Genomic DNA, 20579 nt, shown 5'->3' with positions numbered 1-20579 from the left:
AGCCATGGGAGCTTGTAAAAGCCAAAACAACATTTGTTGATCTTCAGGTGCCCCAGAACACCGAATAAATTATTATGGCATAACATTTCATGGACTAGAGCCATATGTGTAAGATGCATCTGAGGAAGTAGAGCTCTAGACTGCAGAGGCTTATGCCACAGTAAATTTGTTAGTCTTTAAGATGCCACAGAACTATCATTCAGTACAATCTTATTTTTGCTTTCTTAGAAAATACTGGAGCTAAGTGTGCATAGGATTATTGCCATACACTTATGCAAATCCTTTGTCACCATGGGGTCTAGTAGTCTGAGAATGTACTTTTTAGAATACTTCATTCACCATTTCTTGAAGTTTGAGATTGAAAGCATGTGATGTAAGATTTTTCTTTCTCTTCTACCTCTGATGTCCTTTCAACTCTTTCTCCTCAGCTTTTCTTCCTCGTCTTCCTCCTCTTCTGTCACCAATTGGTTTTTCTTCAGCCTCTTTCCCAATATTCAGCGCCTGTCATTTCATTGGCCCAACACTCTTAAGAGCTCACAGGAATAGGCATTATTGCACATCCACACACACACAGTCTCACATGTTGCATCACATGCACAGTGTGAGGCATATTCACTAACCTCCCCTTTGTCTCAACCCTCTCTCTTTTCCCTTCCTGATCTGCCCAAAGCTTGAGCTTTGAACTTTTTCAATGTTTCAAAATTTTCTGCACATCTACACTGCTCAAGCTTCAGTTTAAAACAAAAATGAGCAAAATTGGTCTGGTAGTTATCTGATAATAAGCCTTAATTCTTATATAAATACCTATAAACACAAAAAGGACAGTGCTTTCAACAAGAGCAAACCAATGTGCATAATGCTAGAAGAATATTTCCATCATTAAGGGTGCAATCTTTAATGACGGAAATATCCTGTCATCCAGCTGCTGTATTTTTCGCTAGACGGGCTTTTTAGCCACATGGAGGAGGGTGTTCCAGGGGGTGGGTGCCAATACTGAGATGGACCTCGTTTGAGATGTTATTTGACAACATTGTGTTGGTTGCAGAATGACCAGCAAGGTCTCCTCTGAAGATCGTAGAGGTCAGCTAGGTATGTACAGGTGAATGCAGTCTGTTAGGTATTGCTTAGGCCTTGAACAGTCATAGCCACCATGGCTAGACTATCCAGAAACAGGTGTATCTGTTGCACCAGCTGAAGTTGGTAATGGACGCTCTGAATCACAGAGGCTAACTGACAAAGATAAAACCAGGAGTAGCCTCAAACTATGTACCTTTTCCTTTGGAGAGAGTGTAACCCATCCAAAACAGGTAAACAACCCAATTCCTGGACCTGAGAGCCACCCACTCAAAGGGTTGCTGTCTTATCAGGATTCATTTTCAGTTTATTAGCCCTCATCCAGCCCATGACTGCATCCAGGTTCTGGTTCAGAACATCCATGGCCTCTGTTTTGCCCATTGTTTTATCAGTACGCAATGGTCCTTTTTAGATATTCATGGATGGGGTTACACTCCCCCTGAAGACACAGGTCCACAGCTTGTGTGTACTTCGGGATTCAGCCCTGAGCCTGGATGCCCAGGTTTCGGCGGTGGCCAGGAGTGCATTTGCACAGTTAAAGCTAGTGCGCCAGCTGCGCCCATTCCTAAAGATGTCGGACCTGGCCACGGTGACGCATGCCTTAGTTACATCCTGATTGGGTTACTGTAATGCGCTCTACGTGGGGCTACCTTTAAAGAGTGTTTGGAAACTCCAGCTGGTTCAAAGAGCTGCAGCCAGATTGTTGACTGGGGCTGGTTACAGGGAGCATACAACTCCCCTGTTAAAACAGCTCCACTGGCTTCCAGTCTGTTTCCAGGCACAATTCGAAGCGCTGGTTATGACCTATAAAGCCCTATATGGCTCGGGTACAGGTTATTTGAAAGACCGTATTCTCCCTTATGAGCCTGTCCGTGCTTTAAGATCTTCTGGAGAAGCCCTTCTTCCAGTCCCACCATCTTCACAGGCATGCTTGGCGGGAACATGAGAGAGGGCCTTCTCGGTGGCTGCTCCAGTGCTCTGGAACTCTCTTCCCAGGGAAGCTAGACTGGCTCCCTCCTTGATGGACTTTCGGAAGCAGGCTAAAACTTGTTTGTTCCAGCAGGCCTTTGGAGAGTAATTTGGTTGTCCATCTATGTTAATGACTAGTAATTTTGTTGTGCATTTTGAACATTTTTTTTTTTACATTTCTTTTCCTAGGTTTTACAATGTTTGTTTTAAACTTTGTAAGACCGCCTTGAGGCCCAATATTGAGCAAAAGGCGGGATACAAATAAATAAATCATCATCATCATTATTATTATTATTATTATTATTTATTTATTTATATAGCACCATCAATGTACATGGTGGTGTACAGAGTAAAACAGTAAATAGCAAGACTCTGCCGCATAGGCTTACAATCATCATCATCATCAGAGGCAATGAACATATCAATTGGTCAAGGGAAGTTTATTTATCTAAAATATGTTAATAAAGCAAGAAAAAGCACAACAATACATTCAAAGCATATGTTCTTTTAGCTACTGGAAACCCCATAGTCTTATCAAGATAAGAACAGCAGCAAACATAACATGATAACAGCGTGGCCTGCAGCACCAGTTGCAGATTGGCCTATAGCGAGGTTCTGCCTTGGGAGAGTCCCATGGAATCAAATACTATCCCCTCGATCCCTCCCATTGTGAGGATGGTCCCATGAGTTCATAGATTCTTGTCGACTGGAAAGCCACCAGCCTCAATAATTAGCGGGCGACCAGCCCAACACAGATAGCTCCCTTCTCTGCTTTTGGCTGGCCTTGACATCTTGCCAAAGGCCTTAGCTGCCAACTGTCTGGGATCCAACAATGCACGGCACAGCGAAACAGGTGCAAATGGTACTCTAGATAATGGGCAAGAGAACTGATGCATCATTAACTTCTCAAAATATGAGCTGAAAAGAATAGAAAATGAGAAGAAACCCTATTTGTGTATATATATTATTCTGATGGTATTGTCTCAGGTGCTAAGTGTTAAAAAAGTTTGTAATAGTGTTGGACTGTATTATAATTGTACTCTCTCATGTATAGTATATATTATTGGTTATTATAGTACCCAATATCGTGATTGTTAACCACCTTGAAACACATCAGTTTGTTTTACATATCTTTACAAATTGTAAATAAATGGGTTATTTGATAATTATCACTTTTTATTGGTGTTTGGAGTAGTTGTGTGCCTCCTGGCACCTTATATAGTACTATCAGCATATTGATGACACATTCTCCGAAATCTACTAATAACTACTCACAATTGCTTCATAAAGATGTTGGAACAACATTGGAGACAAAATAGTGCCCGGAGGCTGAGGCACTTGACCAGTAACGGTTTTAATATTTATGTTTTTCAGCGCAATGTTACAGCACATTGTATTACAAATCCCCACATTAGCCTAGATGGGCTGCAACCTTACACAAACTATTTCCTAAAAGTACGCTGCAGTGCACCCAATGGATCCTTCTGGAAATGGAGCAAATGGAACAAATGGTTAATTATCCAGACAAACGAATCCGGTAGGAATGCTGTACTTTGAGAATTTTTTCCATTCCGTCTTGTGGGTTTCAGTCAGGGGGGGAAGTATAAACACCAGAATGGTGGATCACGGTTGGCCCAAGACATTTTGCTGCCTGAAGTGAAGAACAAGATGGTGCCTGATCCCATTCCATGTAAAAAAGCTGAGTGGCCTGGCAGTTGAACCTTACTTCAACACTGGGGATGGGACAGTATCCTCCCCCACACCTGAAGGTAGCAGCCTAGCTTAGGGGCACAGGTCATGGTTCATATAGCTCTATTATCCAACACCTTGCTGCCACCACTCAGCAACCTAATGGCAGGGCCGGCCTGCCCAGAGCTTCTCAGGGAATGAAGAAGCTTTGGATCCAGCAGATCAGCCATTCTCAGATGATAGATTGAATTCTGAGTAAACATGCAATTGATTGTGCAAATTATTATTATTATTATTATTATTATTATTATTATTATTATTATTATTAATTTCTTACCCGCCTCTCCATTCTGATCGAGGCAGGGAACAACAATAAGTATAAAATACATAAAATGCTGATTAAATAGGATATGTTGTTAGAACATCCTAAAAGCATCCTAAAATTCCACTGGATAGGCCTGCCGGAAGAGATCAGTCTTTATAGCTTTCTTAAATGCTAAAAGACTGTTAAGTTGACGCATCTCCTCCGACAGGCCATTTCACAGTCTGGGAGCAGCAGAAAAGAAGGTCCTCTGGGTAACAGTTGTTAATCTAGTTTTTGCTAGCTGAAGTAGATTCTTCCCAGAGGACCTGAGGGTGCGGGGTGGATTGTAGGGGAGAAGGCGATCCCGCAGGTAGCCTGGGCCCAAACCATGTAGGCCTTTAAAGGTGATAACCAACACTTTTGTACTTCGCCTGGAAACTAATTGGCAGCCAGTGAAGAGATTTTAAAACTGGTGTAATGTGGTCCCCTCTAGGTGTACCAGTGACCAGCTGGGCTGCCATACTTTGAACTAGTTGAAGTTTCCGGACTAGGCACAAAGGTAGATCACATTGCAGAAGTCGAGCCTCGAAGTTACCAGCGCGTGCACTACTGTCTTTAGGTCTTCCGACTCTAGGAAGGGACGCAGCTGGCATATCAGCCAAAGCTGATAGTAGAATTAATTCAAGTCTACGAACAAAACAAATGACCACTAGTAGCACATCCAGTTTATAAATGTCTATGGATTAAAAATAAATAAATAAACATATACATATATAAACAGATTTTTAAGTGTGAAACATTTCCTTATAAACCACTAGCTTCAATCATAAACAAGAGTATGCTTGCAATACCACTTATAAACTGAGTGGTATTGTAGCTTATTCCTGTTTGTGACTGAATCTAGTGTTTTATACTGAAACATTTCACATTGAAAAATGTGATATGAAAAGAGAGACTGGCTCTGGTGCTGTGTAGGATAAAGAGGTTTTTTTTTTATGGTATTGTCAAAAAATAAGATTTTTATTTAAAAGGTTCAAAAAAGCTCAGCGTTTCGGATGCCAAGATCCTACATCAGGAGCAAATGTTGATACGCTTTCTGTGGAACGTCTTTGTTGAAAGCTTGATACTCTATTTAGAATATTGTTTTTAATCTATAAACGTTCATGAACTGGGTGATGCACTACTAGTGGTCATTTGTTTTGTTTGGAGTGCTGTATCTTGCACATCACATCGCTTGCATATCTGTTGATTCGTCTACAATAGCAGCCAAACACCGAAAAATCTTCAGTGAAGTTCGTGAGTTAGAATTAATTCTGGAAGTCTCTCTGTGACGTGGAAGGTTGTGATGGGTGAACTTAGTTTTCATTTGCTTTCTGCTATCTTCCTTTGAGAGAGCTTTATTCTCCCACACACCCCTTGAGCTTTTTTGATTGCTCGCAAGGAAAGATTGCAAAAAGCAACCCTCCTCCTCAGTCAACATGAACTCCACACATATACCCTTCTTCCAAATGTACCTGACTATGGAGCAGCAGCAGAATTGGGGCATAAAGTAACCTGGGTAGAAAGAGGCTTGTGCAAGATAATTGTCCAGGGCTCCTAAGAACACTGGAATGTGAACCAATGCAATGAATTGTAAAGCTGCCATGGTTTGATGTAGGTGTGGAGGGTAGGCAGCATGCACGTGACGTTATTTTGCAGGTGATTCCTCATGGCTGCATATTGCTCCTGAAATTAAGAATTACAGAATAGTAGAGTTGGAAGGGGTCTATAAGGCCATTGAGTTCAACCCCCTGCTCAATGCAGGAATCCACCTTAAAGAATCCCTGACAGATGGCTGTCCAGCTGCCTCTTGAATGCCTCTAGTGTGGAAGAGCCCACGACCTCCCTAGGTAACTAGTTCCATTGTCATACTGCTCTAACAGTCAGGAAGTTTTTCCTGATGTCCAGCCAGAATCCTGCTTCCTGTCACTTGAGCCCATTATTCCGTATCCTGCACTCTGGGATGATCAAGAAGAGATCCCGGCCCTCCTCTGTGCGACAACTGTTCAAGTATTTGAAGAAGTCATCCTGAGGTCTGCAAAGTTAGCAGGAAAGGATGCTTGTCCTGTCTCCACCTACGTTTGATCAGATGAGCTGCAATCCCAATGATACAGCTGTGTTTTATATGTGCTTTGATTTGCAGCTCCATCAGGTCAGCTGGACATTTGGAGAGACATTAGCCTGGATTCAAACAAAAGGCATGTAACTGTGTTCTGGAAGGTAAGCCTGATCATACTATCAGTGATGCTGGAAGATATGACAAACAGGCTGGGGACAGGTTATAGGCTTATTGTTTTTTCAGAGAACTGGCAGGGGGATGACAGAGCCTTTGTTGATTGTCACTAGTGAAAACGTAGAGGATGCATCTGATGTGAGACAAAAAAAAAGCAAAATACAAAAGGTAGTTCTTATCAATGGTTTTTCTTCTTCTTGCTAATGATGGTGGAAATGTTTAAAAGTCGTTTCTGTTTTTTAAAAAGTGCTCTACCTTTGCAGTGTGCATTTCAAATCATTGTTTTCATTATCGTTTAGTTATGTGAGGACCCAGGGAAGCTACAAATATATTTTTGATTGAGTTCTTTTAAATCCGGAGTCTCCAAGTTGGGCACCTTTCTTGGCATCCACCAGGCTTCCTGCTCCTCCGGATTTTAATTTTATTTCTTCAGATTTGTTTTGTGTGTGTGTGTGTGTTTGTGTGTGTTTTAATGGGGACTTTGCCATGTTGCAAAGCAAAATGCTGCCATCTTTTATTTATTTATTTATTGCATTTTTGCAATAACTGTTGTAAACCACCCAGAGAGCTTCGGCTGTGGGGCGGTATATAAAATAAATAAATAAATAAATAAATAAATAAATAAATAAATTTTTATACCGCCCAATAGCCAAAGCTCCCTGGGCGTTTCACAAAAATTAAAACCATTCAAAGTATAAAACAAACAGTATAAAAACACGATATAAAATACAATATAAAAGCACAACCAGGATAAAATCAGCAGCAGTGCAGAAATACAAATTTAAAATGCAAATTTAAAACAGCAAAGTTAAAATTAATTTTATAGACTGTTAAAATGCTGAGAGAATAAAAAGTCTTCACGTGGTGTCTGAAAGAATATAGTGTAGATGCCAGAAGACTCAGAATGTATTTTGAGAGGTTTTGTTTTCCTCCCCACAGGAATCGCCAAGCTTTCATGCTAATGGAAAAATTAAGAGATATGAGATATTCTTGGAAAATTTAGAGGAACCTGTTGTGTCTAATCAGAATAACTTCATGATTGAAACAAAGAACTACACATCCATTCTTCTTGATAACCATTCTTACAAAATCAGTGTTTCAGCAAGGAACTCTGTAAACACATCCTCTCCCTCAGTGATTATGTTGGGAAGTGAAGAGAATGGTTTGTACCTTTAGATGTGTTGCTCCAATGTACTGTTCTTCCCCACACCCCATTGAAACAATATTACACCTGCCTGTTTTGAGAAAGAGTAGAACCTCTATTGTTTGCCCAAAATTCCTTGTTTGTTAAATTCATTTGATAACTGCACCCTATTTATTGCATTCTTCTGATTAGCTGAACATTTGGGACTTTCTCCTGAATGTGTAAGTTTACACTTTGCAATGAAAACATTAAAGTGTGGGCAAAATAGCTCTCTCTCTCTCTCTCTCACACACACACACACACACACACACACAGAGAGAGAGAGAGAGAGAGAGAGAGAGAGAGAGAGAGAGAGAGAGAGAGAGAGTTCCTAGCCTCCCCAGCCCTGGAGGAAATTTTCCTATTCAGAAAACTATCAGGTCACACTTCCAGGAATCATGGAAGGGAGAGTAAAGTGAAGAAAAGAGAGAATCTCAAAACTTGCTGCATGCAGGGCAATTTGCACTGGCTCCCAATCTGGGCCCAATTCAAAGTGCTGGTATTAGCATTCAAAGCCCTACACAACTTGGGGCCAGGTTACTTGGAGGAACATCTCCTCCAATATACATCTGACCAAACCCTGAGATCAGCTTCAAAGTCCCTTCTCTGGCACTTCTCTGAAGTGAGGCAGGTGGCTACTAAGGAGAGGTCTTTTCAGATGTGGCACCAATGCCTTTCCCAGAGAGAGTTGCTCGGTGCCCATATTGTGGTCTGTTTGTGGAACACTGTGGTTGCCACTGCATAGGGTTGACCTGGGTGGGGTCTGGACTGGTGAACAGGAAGGACAAGGTAGCTTCTTGGTTCCATTGGTTCTTGTTTCATGTTATCACTTCTTCATTGGGACCAACAGAGCAACAGGTATCTCAAAAAAGGTACAAATATTAGCACAGTTAACAAAACTCTCACCTTTTAGGTATAGATTTTTGCACTAATTTAAATACTGCAATCTACTGTTTTCATTTAGATGAAATGAGTTCAAGCAAAGAAACGACAGACAACAATACAGCAAATAGCATATATATTTCTTGGAAGCCTCAAAGCAAGTTTGATGGCTATGTTGTTGACTGGTGCAATGTCCCAAAGTCTCACCCTTGTGATTTTCAATGGATGAAGTTTGGGCGAAATGATTCCAGTGCTCTCATTTCATCTGGTAAGAAGAATACGCTTTTGTTGCTGAATGAATAATTCCTGAGGACACTATTGGGATAGAGCTGGTATCACCCCCCTGCCCCATGTGATGCCCATAAGACCGTGAAGAACTTGCCAAGTTCTCACTGCCTCTCACAGCCTGGGTGTTCAGTTTTCCACCTCGCTGTGCAAATAAATGGAGTGGTGACTTTGTTGACTTACATGGGGGAAAGAGAAGCTGTCCCCCTTCAGCAAGGACCCTGTCATCTCAAACGTCCTTATCAGGGGTGGACTATTCCCCCAACCAATTTCAGAGCTGCAGAATAAATGGGTTTTTTTTCTTGGTGTTTTACATCCAACTTATAAACTATGGCCATGGCTAGACCTGGCCTATATCCCGGGATCATACCTGTGCATCCACATGATGCACAGAGGACCCTGGGAGCAGGGAGGGATGATTCCTCCCTTGGCCCGGGATTTCACCCTACCCTTTAATCCCGCTTTTTCCGCGTCTCGGGATGATCCCGAGACTGTGGAAAAAGCATGGGGGTGGGGTGGGGTGGGGGGAGGGGGAGTTTTTTTAAAAAAAAACCTCTCCTGTTTTCTGACAAGAGCTCATGCGCTCCTTCTCCTTTAACAACAACAACGAAAATGGCAGCCGCAATGTCACGCACCTTGCGTAAACCAGGGCGACGATCACGCAATCATCGCCCTCCAACCCCCTCGTCTTAGCCATGGCCTAAATTGGAAAACTAAAGGCCATATTAGAAATGTTTTCATTCACTTATTCTTGTGGCAGAGACATGAACGGGTTATTGTATTAAAGGGAAGATGAGAGTATACAGGAAAATAATTAGCTTTGTCAGTTTACTTCCAAAATCAGATACATTTGACAGGAGAAAAGAATTGACGTAAAAAAACCCTCCATGGTTATTGGCTGTTAGAGCTCTGGCTTTCCTTAATTGAAATGACCTCTTCCATTGGATTGGCTGCTGAGTGTTATGGAAATATTGTGAACATTCCAGCTGCTCAGAAGTTCTTTTTAAAAACATGTCAGCCCACGAAGCCTAGTGCTGAAGCTTTATTGATCCAGCAGCGGAGTAAGCTGCCCTGATCGTGTATTGGACAGTTATCAGTTTTTGTATATGGGAAGAATATTTATGGTTATAAATGGTGAAAACGTGGGAATGTTGAAGGGGGGGGGATAAAGAAAAGATTTCACATCAAAACCTATCCATACATCAAAACCTATCCATTAATTTACACAGATCTCTGCTTAATTCATTCACAATGCTAGTTATTAACAATGAGAATTGCATTGGATATTGGGCTACTACGTCCTTCAATAAAATAACTTGCTTTATACAGTAAATGCAATCTGATGTTTCGCCTTTGCTATTCATGCTTACCCATATGTATTATATTCTAGAAGCTTTCAGGCCCGGGGTGAGATACAGTTTCAGGGTGTATGGAACACAAGGTGATAGAAGTTATTTACTGGAAAAGAAGGAGAAATACCTTAAAGAATTGGGTAAGCCAGCAGTGCTGTTTGACCATGTTGAAATTGTACATGCTAAGTGAGTCTCTTGAAAACAGAAAGTCTATAGGAGTTGGCTTAGATCCTAATTGTCCTTTCATGAACAGAGCAGAATTCATGTTCCAGGAATTCTCCCCCCATCTCTCTCTCTCTCTCTCTCTCTCTCACACACACACACACACACACACACACTTTCCCCTTGCTACTAAAGTAACCTGTGCTTCCACTTCATCCTGGACGTTGGTCAACATTTTGAAATGGTGCAAATGGAGGGGTGCAAATTGAGCTCTATATCAACTCTATAAAGTTATTGGAATGAAACTAGACAGGAACACAGTTAGCACATGGATTTGGAGAATTCTCCTCTTCAAAAGACAATCGACCCAGTGTTACTAAGAAAAGAACTGCTGCAACTACATCCTAAATGTGTCCATTAGGAAACCATGTTCTCTGTAATTATTACGAAAAGTAGGGAAAATCCAGAACAGTTTTATCTTTCGTAGTCAAATCAACAAATAAGCCTCTCCGGACTTGAAGGTGCAATCCTATGGTCCCTGGAAGAGCACTTTTTTTTACCTTCTTGTTCCTGAAGAAAGATCTGCATCTCTCACTTCTCTAATGTTGGAGCAGGGGCAAAGGGATCAGGGGCATGGTATGCACAGAGGGGATCCGTAGGATCCAAAGCTCTCCCAGTTCTTGACTATGCCCCCAATTTGGGAACAATTAGACCAGACCTGAAGCTGCTCTAAATTACTTCCCTCGCATTGTGAGTAGTGGGAAGGAAAGCTAAAAACAAATTGTAGCCTCCTTCCCCCCCCCCCCTTTTTAAGAAACATCAAGGCACAATCCAGCATATGTGATGGAGCTTGAAGTCCCACTGATGCCAATGGATGACAAAGGCTGCAATGCTGTATGCTTTTACCTGAGTCCCATTGGACTCAGTGGGACTTGCCTTTGAGTGGATTGGTATGGGATAGCACAGTTAAGCACATGCTTCAAAGGGGTTTGGTTCGACTCGATTGTGCCCTAACAAATGCTTTTGCATGAGTGTTTGTAGAAGCATTAGGTGAAGTAGGCTCTAGCCGCTGTACTGTAACCAATGAAAGTTTAGGCTACAGCCAGTTTATTAGATTTATATCCTGCCCTTCTTCCAAGCAATTGAACCAAGTCGGCATACATGCGGTCCCCAGGTGGTTCCATTGCATTAACCAGCCCAAACCTGTTTAGCTTCAGCAAGGTTGCTGCATCCTGTGCCTACAGACCATGAGCTGGATTGATTAGTTTTTATTTATTCATTTATTTATTAATTACATTTTTATACTGCCCATCAGCTGAAGCTCTCTGGACAGTGCACAATTAAACATAGCATATAACAAGTATAGATAAATTTAAAACATTAAAAGTTAAAAAGGCAATGTAAAACTAGCTAAGTTAAAATCCAGGGAAAGCCTATGTGAAAAGGGATGTTTTCAGGAGGCATTTAAAAGATGTTACGTTTCCCGCCTCCTGGACCACACGAAGGAGGGTTTTCCAGAGGATACCATATGCAAAAGAGAAGAGATATCGTGCACGTACCATAGTTGAGTAAGGGAGTTTTAGCAGGTACAGCTTGCAAAGAGATGTAGTTTAGGAGAATTTCTGAGACTTAACACTAACGTAGGGGGCTGTGGGGTGTTGTGGGCTGGGCAGAAATGACTGCTTCACAGTTCTGTAGCTAGTCGGTGAGGCCTCACAAGAAAGAGTTGGCCCAATTTTGTTTTTGGGTGGGAGAATTGTAATACCCAATTCTCAAAAAGCAAACTTGCATGAACAGTAAATGAAAATCTAACCATAATGTCAAGGTTGAAGATTAGCAGTACAGGAAGCGTATAACAATTTTATCTACTTCCTTTCTTCCAGAGCCAAATCAGGACCTTGACCTTAAAATATCTACAGTGACTTCCAATTCAGTTTCAGTAACCTGGAAGTCTTCTCTGCAAGATTCCCAACCCGGTTTTATCAGAGGTTACATACTCTATGTGAAAAAGGAATCTGGAAACTGCACATTAGGGAACATTGAACCTATATTTTCAGGTAACTCACTCGGGAATTCCAGAATAATGTATCGCTCAGTGACATGTGAATATTGAGTCAGATGTCATTTAGGGAGTGAAAGCTTTGCTCGAAAGCAGAGGGAAAGATGAGATGTAATCCAAAGGAAGAAATCTTCATGGGGAAATGAAACTAGGACCAAGAGGAAAGGGAAGAACTTGTGAGTCAGGGCTTCCAGTTAAGAATTGAGACTGAGCCCTGCTAAGAAACAAGGAAGTCATTCTAAGTAGGGCTGTGCTCTGCTCCGTTTCGGTTCCCCAAATCCAGAGCGGAGCGACGTGATCCGCCTCCGCCAAAGGCAGATCTGAATCGGGTTGGGGGAGCTGCGGATCGAGGCAAAGCGGTTCGCCTTGATCCGGAGATCCGGACGCTGGTAAGGGGGGGCCCTCACCTGGTGGTGCCGCCGCCGCCACAGTTTGTGCGGCGACGGCGGCGAAGCCAGGTAAGGGGGGAGGAGGGCTTACCTGCCTCCGTCGCGGTCTGGAGTATGGCCCAGGGGGTTTGAAAGTGGCCCAAAGTGGTTTGCCCACCTGCTCTACATGTATTACATCACTTACATACAGCTCTGCTACATCTAGATTTGGAGGTCCTCCTGTTCATTCTGCCCTGAGCACCTGCCGTAAGTGCACCACTGATTACGTGTTAAAAGAAATCAGCAGGCTAGTTCACAGCTGTATGTACAGTGCTGGATGACTACACCATCAAATAATGATAGTGATGGGGTGGGGGTGTATGAGATAGAGAGACACACACACACACACAGAGAAATCTCAGATATAATATCAGGTGCCCAGTTCATGTGGGTCAGGCCTGTTTAACTGGAAGCTGAATGTGTGATCCAATGTTGCTAAGAAGCATTGTGTTTCAGTTCATGCTTAAGTCATTAACATGTGCAAGTCTGTCTTTGGTACTGATGGACAAGAACTGCAGGGACGGACAGTGAATAGCAGGAATGTATTGGTCAAGGTGGGAGCTGAGTGAGTGAGCCAAGTGACTGTAGGATGATTTAGGGAAGTCTTTGTTTTCTCTTTTCTTTTAATGAGTCTTGGAGGAGGAGGTTGAAGGGCTGCATTATCTTGTTTGTTGCCATATTTTCTGCTTTTTTGAACGCAGATAATTCCACGGTATGCAGATACAATATTACAGATCCAGAGCAAAGCAGCTTCACAGTGGAACGCCTGGAACCTGACACAGTTTACAAACTTACCGTTCAGGCGTACAGTGTTACCTGGCCGAAGAAAACAGGCATTTATTCGCAAGCAACTACACAATCTGACAGTAAGTCCTACAACTTCTGGTTGATTAATTGATTTAAGTGTCTGTTTTAACATAACTATATTTTTAAAAAAGGCGTTTGCGCTGTTGCAATTGTGGACAAACGCTGCACTTCTATTTTAGCCCTGCTCTTTGGATTACTGCACCGTGTTATTTGTGGGGCTGGCTTTGAAAATAGTCCAGAAACTTCATTTGGTCTTGCTGGTCCAATATAGGGCAGAAAGATGGTTAACAGGGACTGGCCGATATGTTCATATTGCACCGGTGCTTTGTGAACTGTACCGGCTTCAGGTCTGTTTCTGGGCCCAATTCAAAATGTTGGTATTAACTTTTAAAGTTTTAAATAGCTTAGGGCTCCTCTCATAGGTTCCTGCCCAGATCTTAAGGTCATTCTCAGAGGGCCTTCTGTGGGTGCCCCCGCCAAATATGGTGAAACAGGTGGTCAATAAGTAAGAGGGCCTTTTCAGTGGTGGCACCTCCGCTGAGGAGTGCCCTCCCCAGAGAGGCATGCTTGGCACCCAAGTTGTAGCCTTTTGGGCACTAGATAAATACCTTTTCCTTCTCCCAGGATTTTTAGCCCTTCCATTTTTTCTTTAAGTTGGCTTGGTGTGTTTTAAGGTCTTTGCACTGCTGCTGGCTTTTACTTTGGTTTTCATCTGGTTTTATTCTGTTTTAACATTGTAAGGTCCTTATATGTTTTATTATGTAACTGTATTTCATGGTTTAAGTCATGTTTTATGAACTACCCAGAGAGCTTGGGCTATAGGGTGGTATAGAAATGTAATAAATTAATACATACTGAATACTACCTTAAAACAATACTGGAAAATACTCTGTTTTGTACCATTTTAAAATTGGGGAAGGTGATGTTTCTATTCATAACGTTGTATGCTAAATACATATCTATTTTTTCTTCAGTAGGAAAATGGTTCTTGCAACTCCTTCTGCCTCTAACGGTTGTACCATTAATACTTCTAATTTGTATGTGCTTCTGGAAAAGTGATTGGTAAGTTTTTAGAGGAGCAAACTGTTTTCTATACAAACAGTAATTAGTAAAAAAAAGCAGATTTGGAAGTCCCGTTGTCTTATTAAGCCTTTGTACACTGCCTACTCTGCCTTATATTCTGAGGACAAGTTCCCACACTACATTATTCATGGGAATGGGATGCTCACTAATGGAACATTATGCAGGAATCCAAGATTTGTCCTTCAAAATTGGACTCACTCAGTTTTTATTAGGCTGTGCTGAATATTTATCTGTTTCGATGTTCAGGCCTAAAAAAAAAAAAAAAATCTCCAAAGAGATAAAATATTTCTTGGAAAACACTTTTATTGTGTGAATATTCACCTTTAGTTCCATTTTTCCTGTGGTACTATTTCTTTCTTCTTGTATTAGTCACATGGGTAAGCCCAACCAATCATGCATCATATAGTGAAGAGGAAGACATTGCACAACTACACAGTCAATCATATTTTGATGTGTGATGATATAACTAAGGGCATGTTAATTCCATGTGAATAGGCATTTTTTTTAAAAAAAAAACATTGCTAAAAAAAATAACTAAAAGGAGTTTGATGCTGCTGAAAATTTTTCTGAAAACCTAAGGCATTTGGGCTATTTTTAAGGTCTGAACGCAAAAACTGAAGAATAAAAATTGAGGAGGTTGTGGTTCAAGGATGGATCTTGAATTTTGTATGGTTGAAGGCCACTGACAAACTACACTGCATGCAATATTTGCCTATATGTGCTAAGAATGGTGTCTGCAATGGAATCATGACACACACAAAATGAAAGATTATAATTAAAAACAGAAAAGAAAATTAATATGTCTGTTTAGAACTTCCTTCTTGCTTTCTCCGCTTCACTCCCTCAGCCCATGTTTCACCTTTTCTTTCCAAAAGATGGTTGAGGTATTGCTGGTACAATCCACTCCAGATAAGAATGACCCTGTTGTGGGTCACAGATCACAAGTTGGATAACAATCCGATGACACAGTTGTATATTGCTCCCTCTATCTTCCTTAAATGTTCGTTTCAGTTCTTACACATCACATCAGCTAATCATTGTCAGATTACCATATCTCAGCTTAATAAACCAAGATATGAACAAGTCTTTTGCCCGCGTATGTAAGTCCTTCACTTGTAGAATCATAGAAAAGCAGAGTTGGAAGGGGCCTACAAGGCCATCGAGTCCAACCCCCTGCTCAATGCAGGAATCCCTTTATGCTGGCTGCAATTAAACCAGGATGTCTCCAAGTAACTATAGTTTCTGAATTGGGAAACTATGGTTAGCAGCTTTGGAACAAGCCAGGATACTAAGCCATCTTTTGAAGTTAATTTGATACCTTGGCATGTTCTGGGGGTAGTAACCATAGTTTCCCAGTTTGGACAAAGGGTTTCATGCATGAGCAAATGTATTGTTCATATCCCAGTTTCTTACACTGGCTCAGTGACTAACCATTGGCAGTGTGGCCCTGCCCAGGTACACTTTCTCACCCCTCCACGTCTCTGAGCAGAACACATGGGATAGGCTATGGTTATTTGTAGGTACACTTTTACCTGTATTGACCCAACAAGTGTTCAATTGCACTTGCTTTTCCAATTGTGTGAACTGCTTCTCTGAAGGCTGCTTTGGATTTAGTTCTTTGACATTGCGTGCTCTCCATCTTCTTTATCAGTGTTGTTCCCCCCACCCAAATCCTATTTTTGTAGTGTGAAGAATCGCTTGTTCCCTGAAATCCCCCGTCCTGATGTGACTCTGATGTCAAAGGTAAGATACAATCACTAGCAAAATCCAATAGCTGTATACTGTTTTTCTCTCTCAAAATCACTTAAGTGTCATCTTAGTGACAAAAAGGGTGCAATTTCTGCATGTTGTGCATAGCAGTTAATTGAGTGGGTTTCCCCCCCTAAGTTTCTGAATCCTATCAGATAATCTAGACCATTGTACTTATGCCCGAATTAACTTATTATAAAAGGACTTGGGAAGGTCCTCAGACAAATTTATTGAAAGTAGATATTGTTTGCTATGTCTTGGAGTAAGATAGTGTGTGTTATTCTGCAGTTTCAGGATAGGGTAAAACCTTATGAGCTACGTTCAATGTCATGCAACGGGTCTTTCCCATCCTCTCCTCCTGCAGCCCCCAAAACCTGCCCCCCAACCCTTCTAAGCAGATTTGGGGTTTGTTGCGGGAAGTTCCAGGGAGTGGGGGAATCCAGTGCTGGTGGTTGCCATTCCATCATTAGTTAGTTATGTGTCTTCAAGTTGACTTCAACTTATGGCAACCCTATGAATCAACGACCTCCAGATGAACCCTATTCAGATCTTATACCTTCATGTCCGTATCTTCCTTATGGAGTCAATCCATCTCTCATTTGGTCTTCCTCTATTCCTTCTACCTTCCCTAGCATTATTGTTTTTTCTAATGAGTCACTTCTTATTATATGTCCAAAATGCCATTCCATCAGCAGACACAAATTGGACTTCACAAGTTGTGTCTGCTCTGTGTTTTTCTGTAATAACAACCAATCCCTCTCATTCTTTCATGTTATCACTTTATTCATTCGTTTGCATTTTTATAAGTAAAAATGAGTGGCTTGATTCGAGAGTTGTGTGGTGTGAAACTGGATGATTGTAAGGGTGGATGTGGGTGGGGAGAGATTTTTTTTTCTGATTTCCCCCCAAAATGGCCACCAAATTCTGCTCTAGAAGATTGGAGGACCCTCCAGAGCAGTGTGCCAGTTGGTGCTGGGGACTGCAAGGGGTGGGTGAACATTGCCAGCTCACCCCTCTCCTCTAGGGGGACCCTCCATTTTATATCAGTACTCTCTGCCAATGGAAGGAGCCCTGCCATTCCCACATGAGCAACTCTGGTTCCAGGCCAGCTCTTCCTCTTCTCCCAAATGTCACCCCAAAATATTCTTCTGAGAGTCCAGTGACCCTCTGCATGGGTGGGCTGTGTTGTTGGAGCCTAAAGGGATTGCTAAAAAAAATCAGGTAGAAGCACCTTCCATTAGCAGAGGTGGAATAGGAGGTCATCGTCTTCTATTGATATCTGTCCTTTGGGCATTATTTTTAAGTACATGAACTCTCCTTTCATATATTTTTTTTAAAAAATTACCTTTAAGTATCACCTAAATTTCAGTTTAAATAAAATAACGTAAATAAAGTCAAGGTTTAATTCAGTTGCTGTCTGTATGTTCTGCAGATGAGTGTTGGACTACTAGAAATCAGCGACAGTACTCCTGACAAATTAATTGTGATGGAGAAGCAGCAGCCAGGTTCCCTTCTAAAGCAGCCGGCGTCAGGAATGGTGCTAATTGAAAATGGGTTGTATGATCCAAAGTTTTGCCCGAGTCCACAAGTGCAGCAAGTGACAAGCAAGGAACCCAGCTCACATTTGACGTCCTACCAGCCACTTGCCAGCTTCTTCATCAGCTGCTCATCAGAAACGGCTCACGGCAATTTAAATTATATCTCTCATGAAGCAGCAACATTTTCTGCGGCGCAGCAATATGTTGAGTGGTCAACTTACAAACCCCAGCTGTCCCCAGGACCCCAAACAAAAACACCCGTATTTGATGAAAATACACATTTAACTGCTGCACAGCGGTGAGATCCATAGAAGAGTTGCTTCGAGGTAAATGTTCTAGCTGGACATTTTAAATATCTGAACCCATACAATACAAGTGTGGGGGGAAAACAAAAATGGAGAAGGTGCTATTTATATGGCTTGACTTCTTTGTTCTTCATCTTTTTTTTAAACTGAACCATTACTCCTTTTGTTATTAGAAGGGGAGAAAAAAAAAGCCACAATAATAGAATGTACAAATTTATTAGGCTAGGAAAGGGATGGTCCCTTTTCTGTCTGACGATCGGTTCACACATTTCTTTATTTAAAATAGTTCTAAGTAACCTTTCCACTCAAAAGCTAAGCACCCAATGAGATGCTCAAGATTAAAACAGTTTCTTGGAAGGCAGCTATGTTAGCGTTTTCTGCAGCAAAAAACAGCAAAAGAGGTTTGTGGCACCTTAAAGATGAGCAAATGTATTATGCCATAAGCGTTCATGTGTTACAGTCCTCTAAATCAGGTGGAGATTCAAGCAATCAATTAAGTGCAACTGTACAGTAAAAACCAAAACACACACAGACGTGGCAAAAGAAATCCTAAAGCAAGCGTAATTGTCGTACATGTACATAACTTAGTTACTTGTCACATATTGATGGGTGGCAGGTATAAGAATGACCACGTTTTTAAAGAGCACTTTGCTACAGGTGATACAGCCACACTGTTTATGGTGTTGCATGTGTGAATGGACTGTCAGAATCTGTTACAACATAATGAGTTCTTAAACTCTGTTCCCTGTGGGTAGGAATGTGAATTCATGTGAATTCAATATTCTGGGCAGTGCCTGGTGACACTAAAAGTAACACCCATCAGTACCTTCTTACACCTTTATTTCATAGTATATCCTCATGAGCTGCAGCAATGGATTAACTTCACTACAGATTATAACAAAACATCAATGCAAAGAACAACAGCATGTCTAACACATGAATAAGTTAAGATTTGCCTCTATCTTTCTGCTGCAAGAGCAATGGATCCGCCTTTCCTTTGGGAATCAAGAACTCTATTTTCTGCTGATTTGATTGGAAGATACAATAAGGAGAAAGCTGAAACAACAACAAAGTTAACCCTTGCTGCCTTATAAATCGAGCCTTGAAAGAAGTAATGGGAAACATCTTCCACATCGCCACGCTACAAATTAAGGAATCTTAAATCATATGGGATATTCCTGAAACATTCATCTTGAACAGAAATGGGGAAATGCAGTCAGATGAAAACTAATCAGCCAAATTTATGCGCAACCAAAGAGCCAATATTTGAGTTGGCCATCAACAACACATTGTGCTGAAATAAACATGACTTGTGGGGACCCTGCAAGTGTACCACTGCAGGCCCTGCTTGCTATAACTTTTGCTATAAACTGGTGCATGTACACTTGACTCTGGTCAGAGCTTTCCATGTCTTCCATATGTCCCATCTCCCTGCCCCACCCCGCCCCACTACCAAGCAAGTCTTAGAGTGCAGCAGAAGTGGCCCCTTTCAGAAGTCACCTTAAACCATGGCTTTAACCATGGTGAATAAAGAAAAAAGCCTTATACACCGTGGTTAAAGCCCAGGTTTAAAGTGTCTTCTGAACATGGCCTGGCTTTCTGGGTTAACCACTGTACTTAAAGCCATGGTTTAAGGTGTCTTCTGAATGGGTCCATTGTGTCTGTTGCAGGTCAAAGCAAGGTACATTTGCCAGTGGTTGACTCATGTATCCCATGTAACTTTGGATAATGAAGAGGGATATGTAAGTTGTGGAGTGCTAAGTTATCTGCTTTTACTGGCCTGGTTCAGACAACATGCTAAAAAACCATGCTGCTTAACCACAAAATGGTTAAGGGGATTAAACATTTTGTGGTTAAGCAGCATGGTTTAGTGTGTTGTCTGAACCAGGCCACTGTGGGTTAATGAATGAGGGTGTTTTAGTGTGAAAGAATTCTCTGAGCGATTTTATCTGTTTAGCATGAATTGTGTCAATGTCCAGCAAACTTCTTCCTCCTTTCCTGCTGATTGTTATTCTTTCAATGCATGAAATGGGATGGAGTATGCGGTGTTTGGTGTGATTGAGTCTATTTATTTCTTCGAGTTCAGTGTGTGACCAGTGTACGATTCTGAATGAGTATGTGAGGATGAGTATTGCATAGGTGTTGATGGCTTTGAAAATGTTTTTAGAGTTGAGTTTGGATTTTAGGATTTGTAATTTGTGTGTTATTGTTGTTTGTGGGGTGGGGAATGGCAGGTTTTGGTAAAACTACATTAAATGAAGTTTAAGACTTCAAGAGTCATAGAATAGTAGAGTTGGAAGGGGCCTATAAGGCTATTGAGTCCAACCCCCTGCTCGATGCAGGAATCCACCCTAAAGCATCCCTGACAGATGGTTGTCCAGCTGCCTCTTGAATGCCTCTAGTGTGGGAGAGCTCACAACCTCCCTAGGTAACTAGTT

General features: G+C 41.6%; 1 protein-coding gene across 1 annotated transcript in view; it reads left to right on the top strand.

The window, feature by feature from the left end:
* The window catches only part of OSMR (oncostatin M receptor), a 32246-nt gene extending 14035 nt beyond the window's left edge, over positions 1–18211 (top strand). Inside the window, exons 8-17 of the mRNA XM_063128791.1 lie at positions 3418–3580; positions 6219–6295; positions 7248–7470; positions 8456–8641; positions 10049–10150; positions 12056–12229; positions 13361–13525; positions 14441–14528; positions 16235–16292; positions 17731–18211. Of these exons, the coding sequence (XP_062984861.1) occupies positions 3418–3580; positions 6219–6295; positions 7248–7470; positions 8456–8641; positions 10049–10150; positions 12056–12229; positions 13361–13525; positions 14441–14528; positions 16235–16292; positions 17731–18138 (1644 nt within the window). The 3' untranslated portion in view covers positions 18139–18211. The remainder of the gene's footprint in view (positions 1–3417; positions 3581–6218; positions 6296–7247; positions 7471–8455; positions 8642–10048; positions 10151–12055; positions 12230–13360; positions 13526–14440; positions 14529–16234; positions 16293–17730) is intronic.
* Positions 18212–20579: the final 2368 nt, after the last annotated feature.

This window comes from Elgaria multicarinata, chromosome 6 (assembly GCF_023053635.1).
Source record: "Elgaria multicarinata webbii isolate HBS135686 ecotype San Diego chromosome 6, rElgMul1.1.pri, whole genome shotgun sequence".
Lineage (NCBI taxonomy): Eukaryota > Metazoa > Chordata > Lepidosauria > Squamata > Anguidae > Elgaria > Elgaria multicarinata.
Note: the sequence above shows the minus strand (reverse complement) of the source record. Positions and strands in the feature narration are given on the sequence as shown.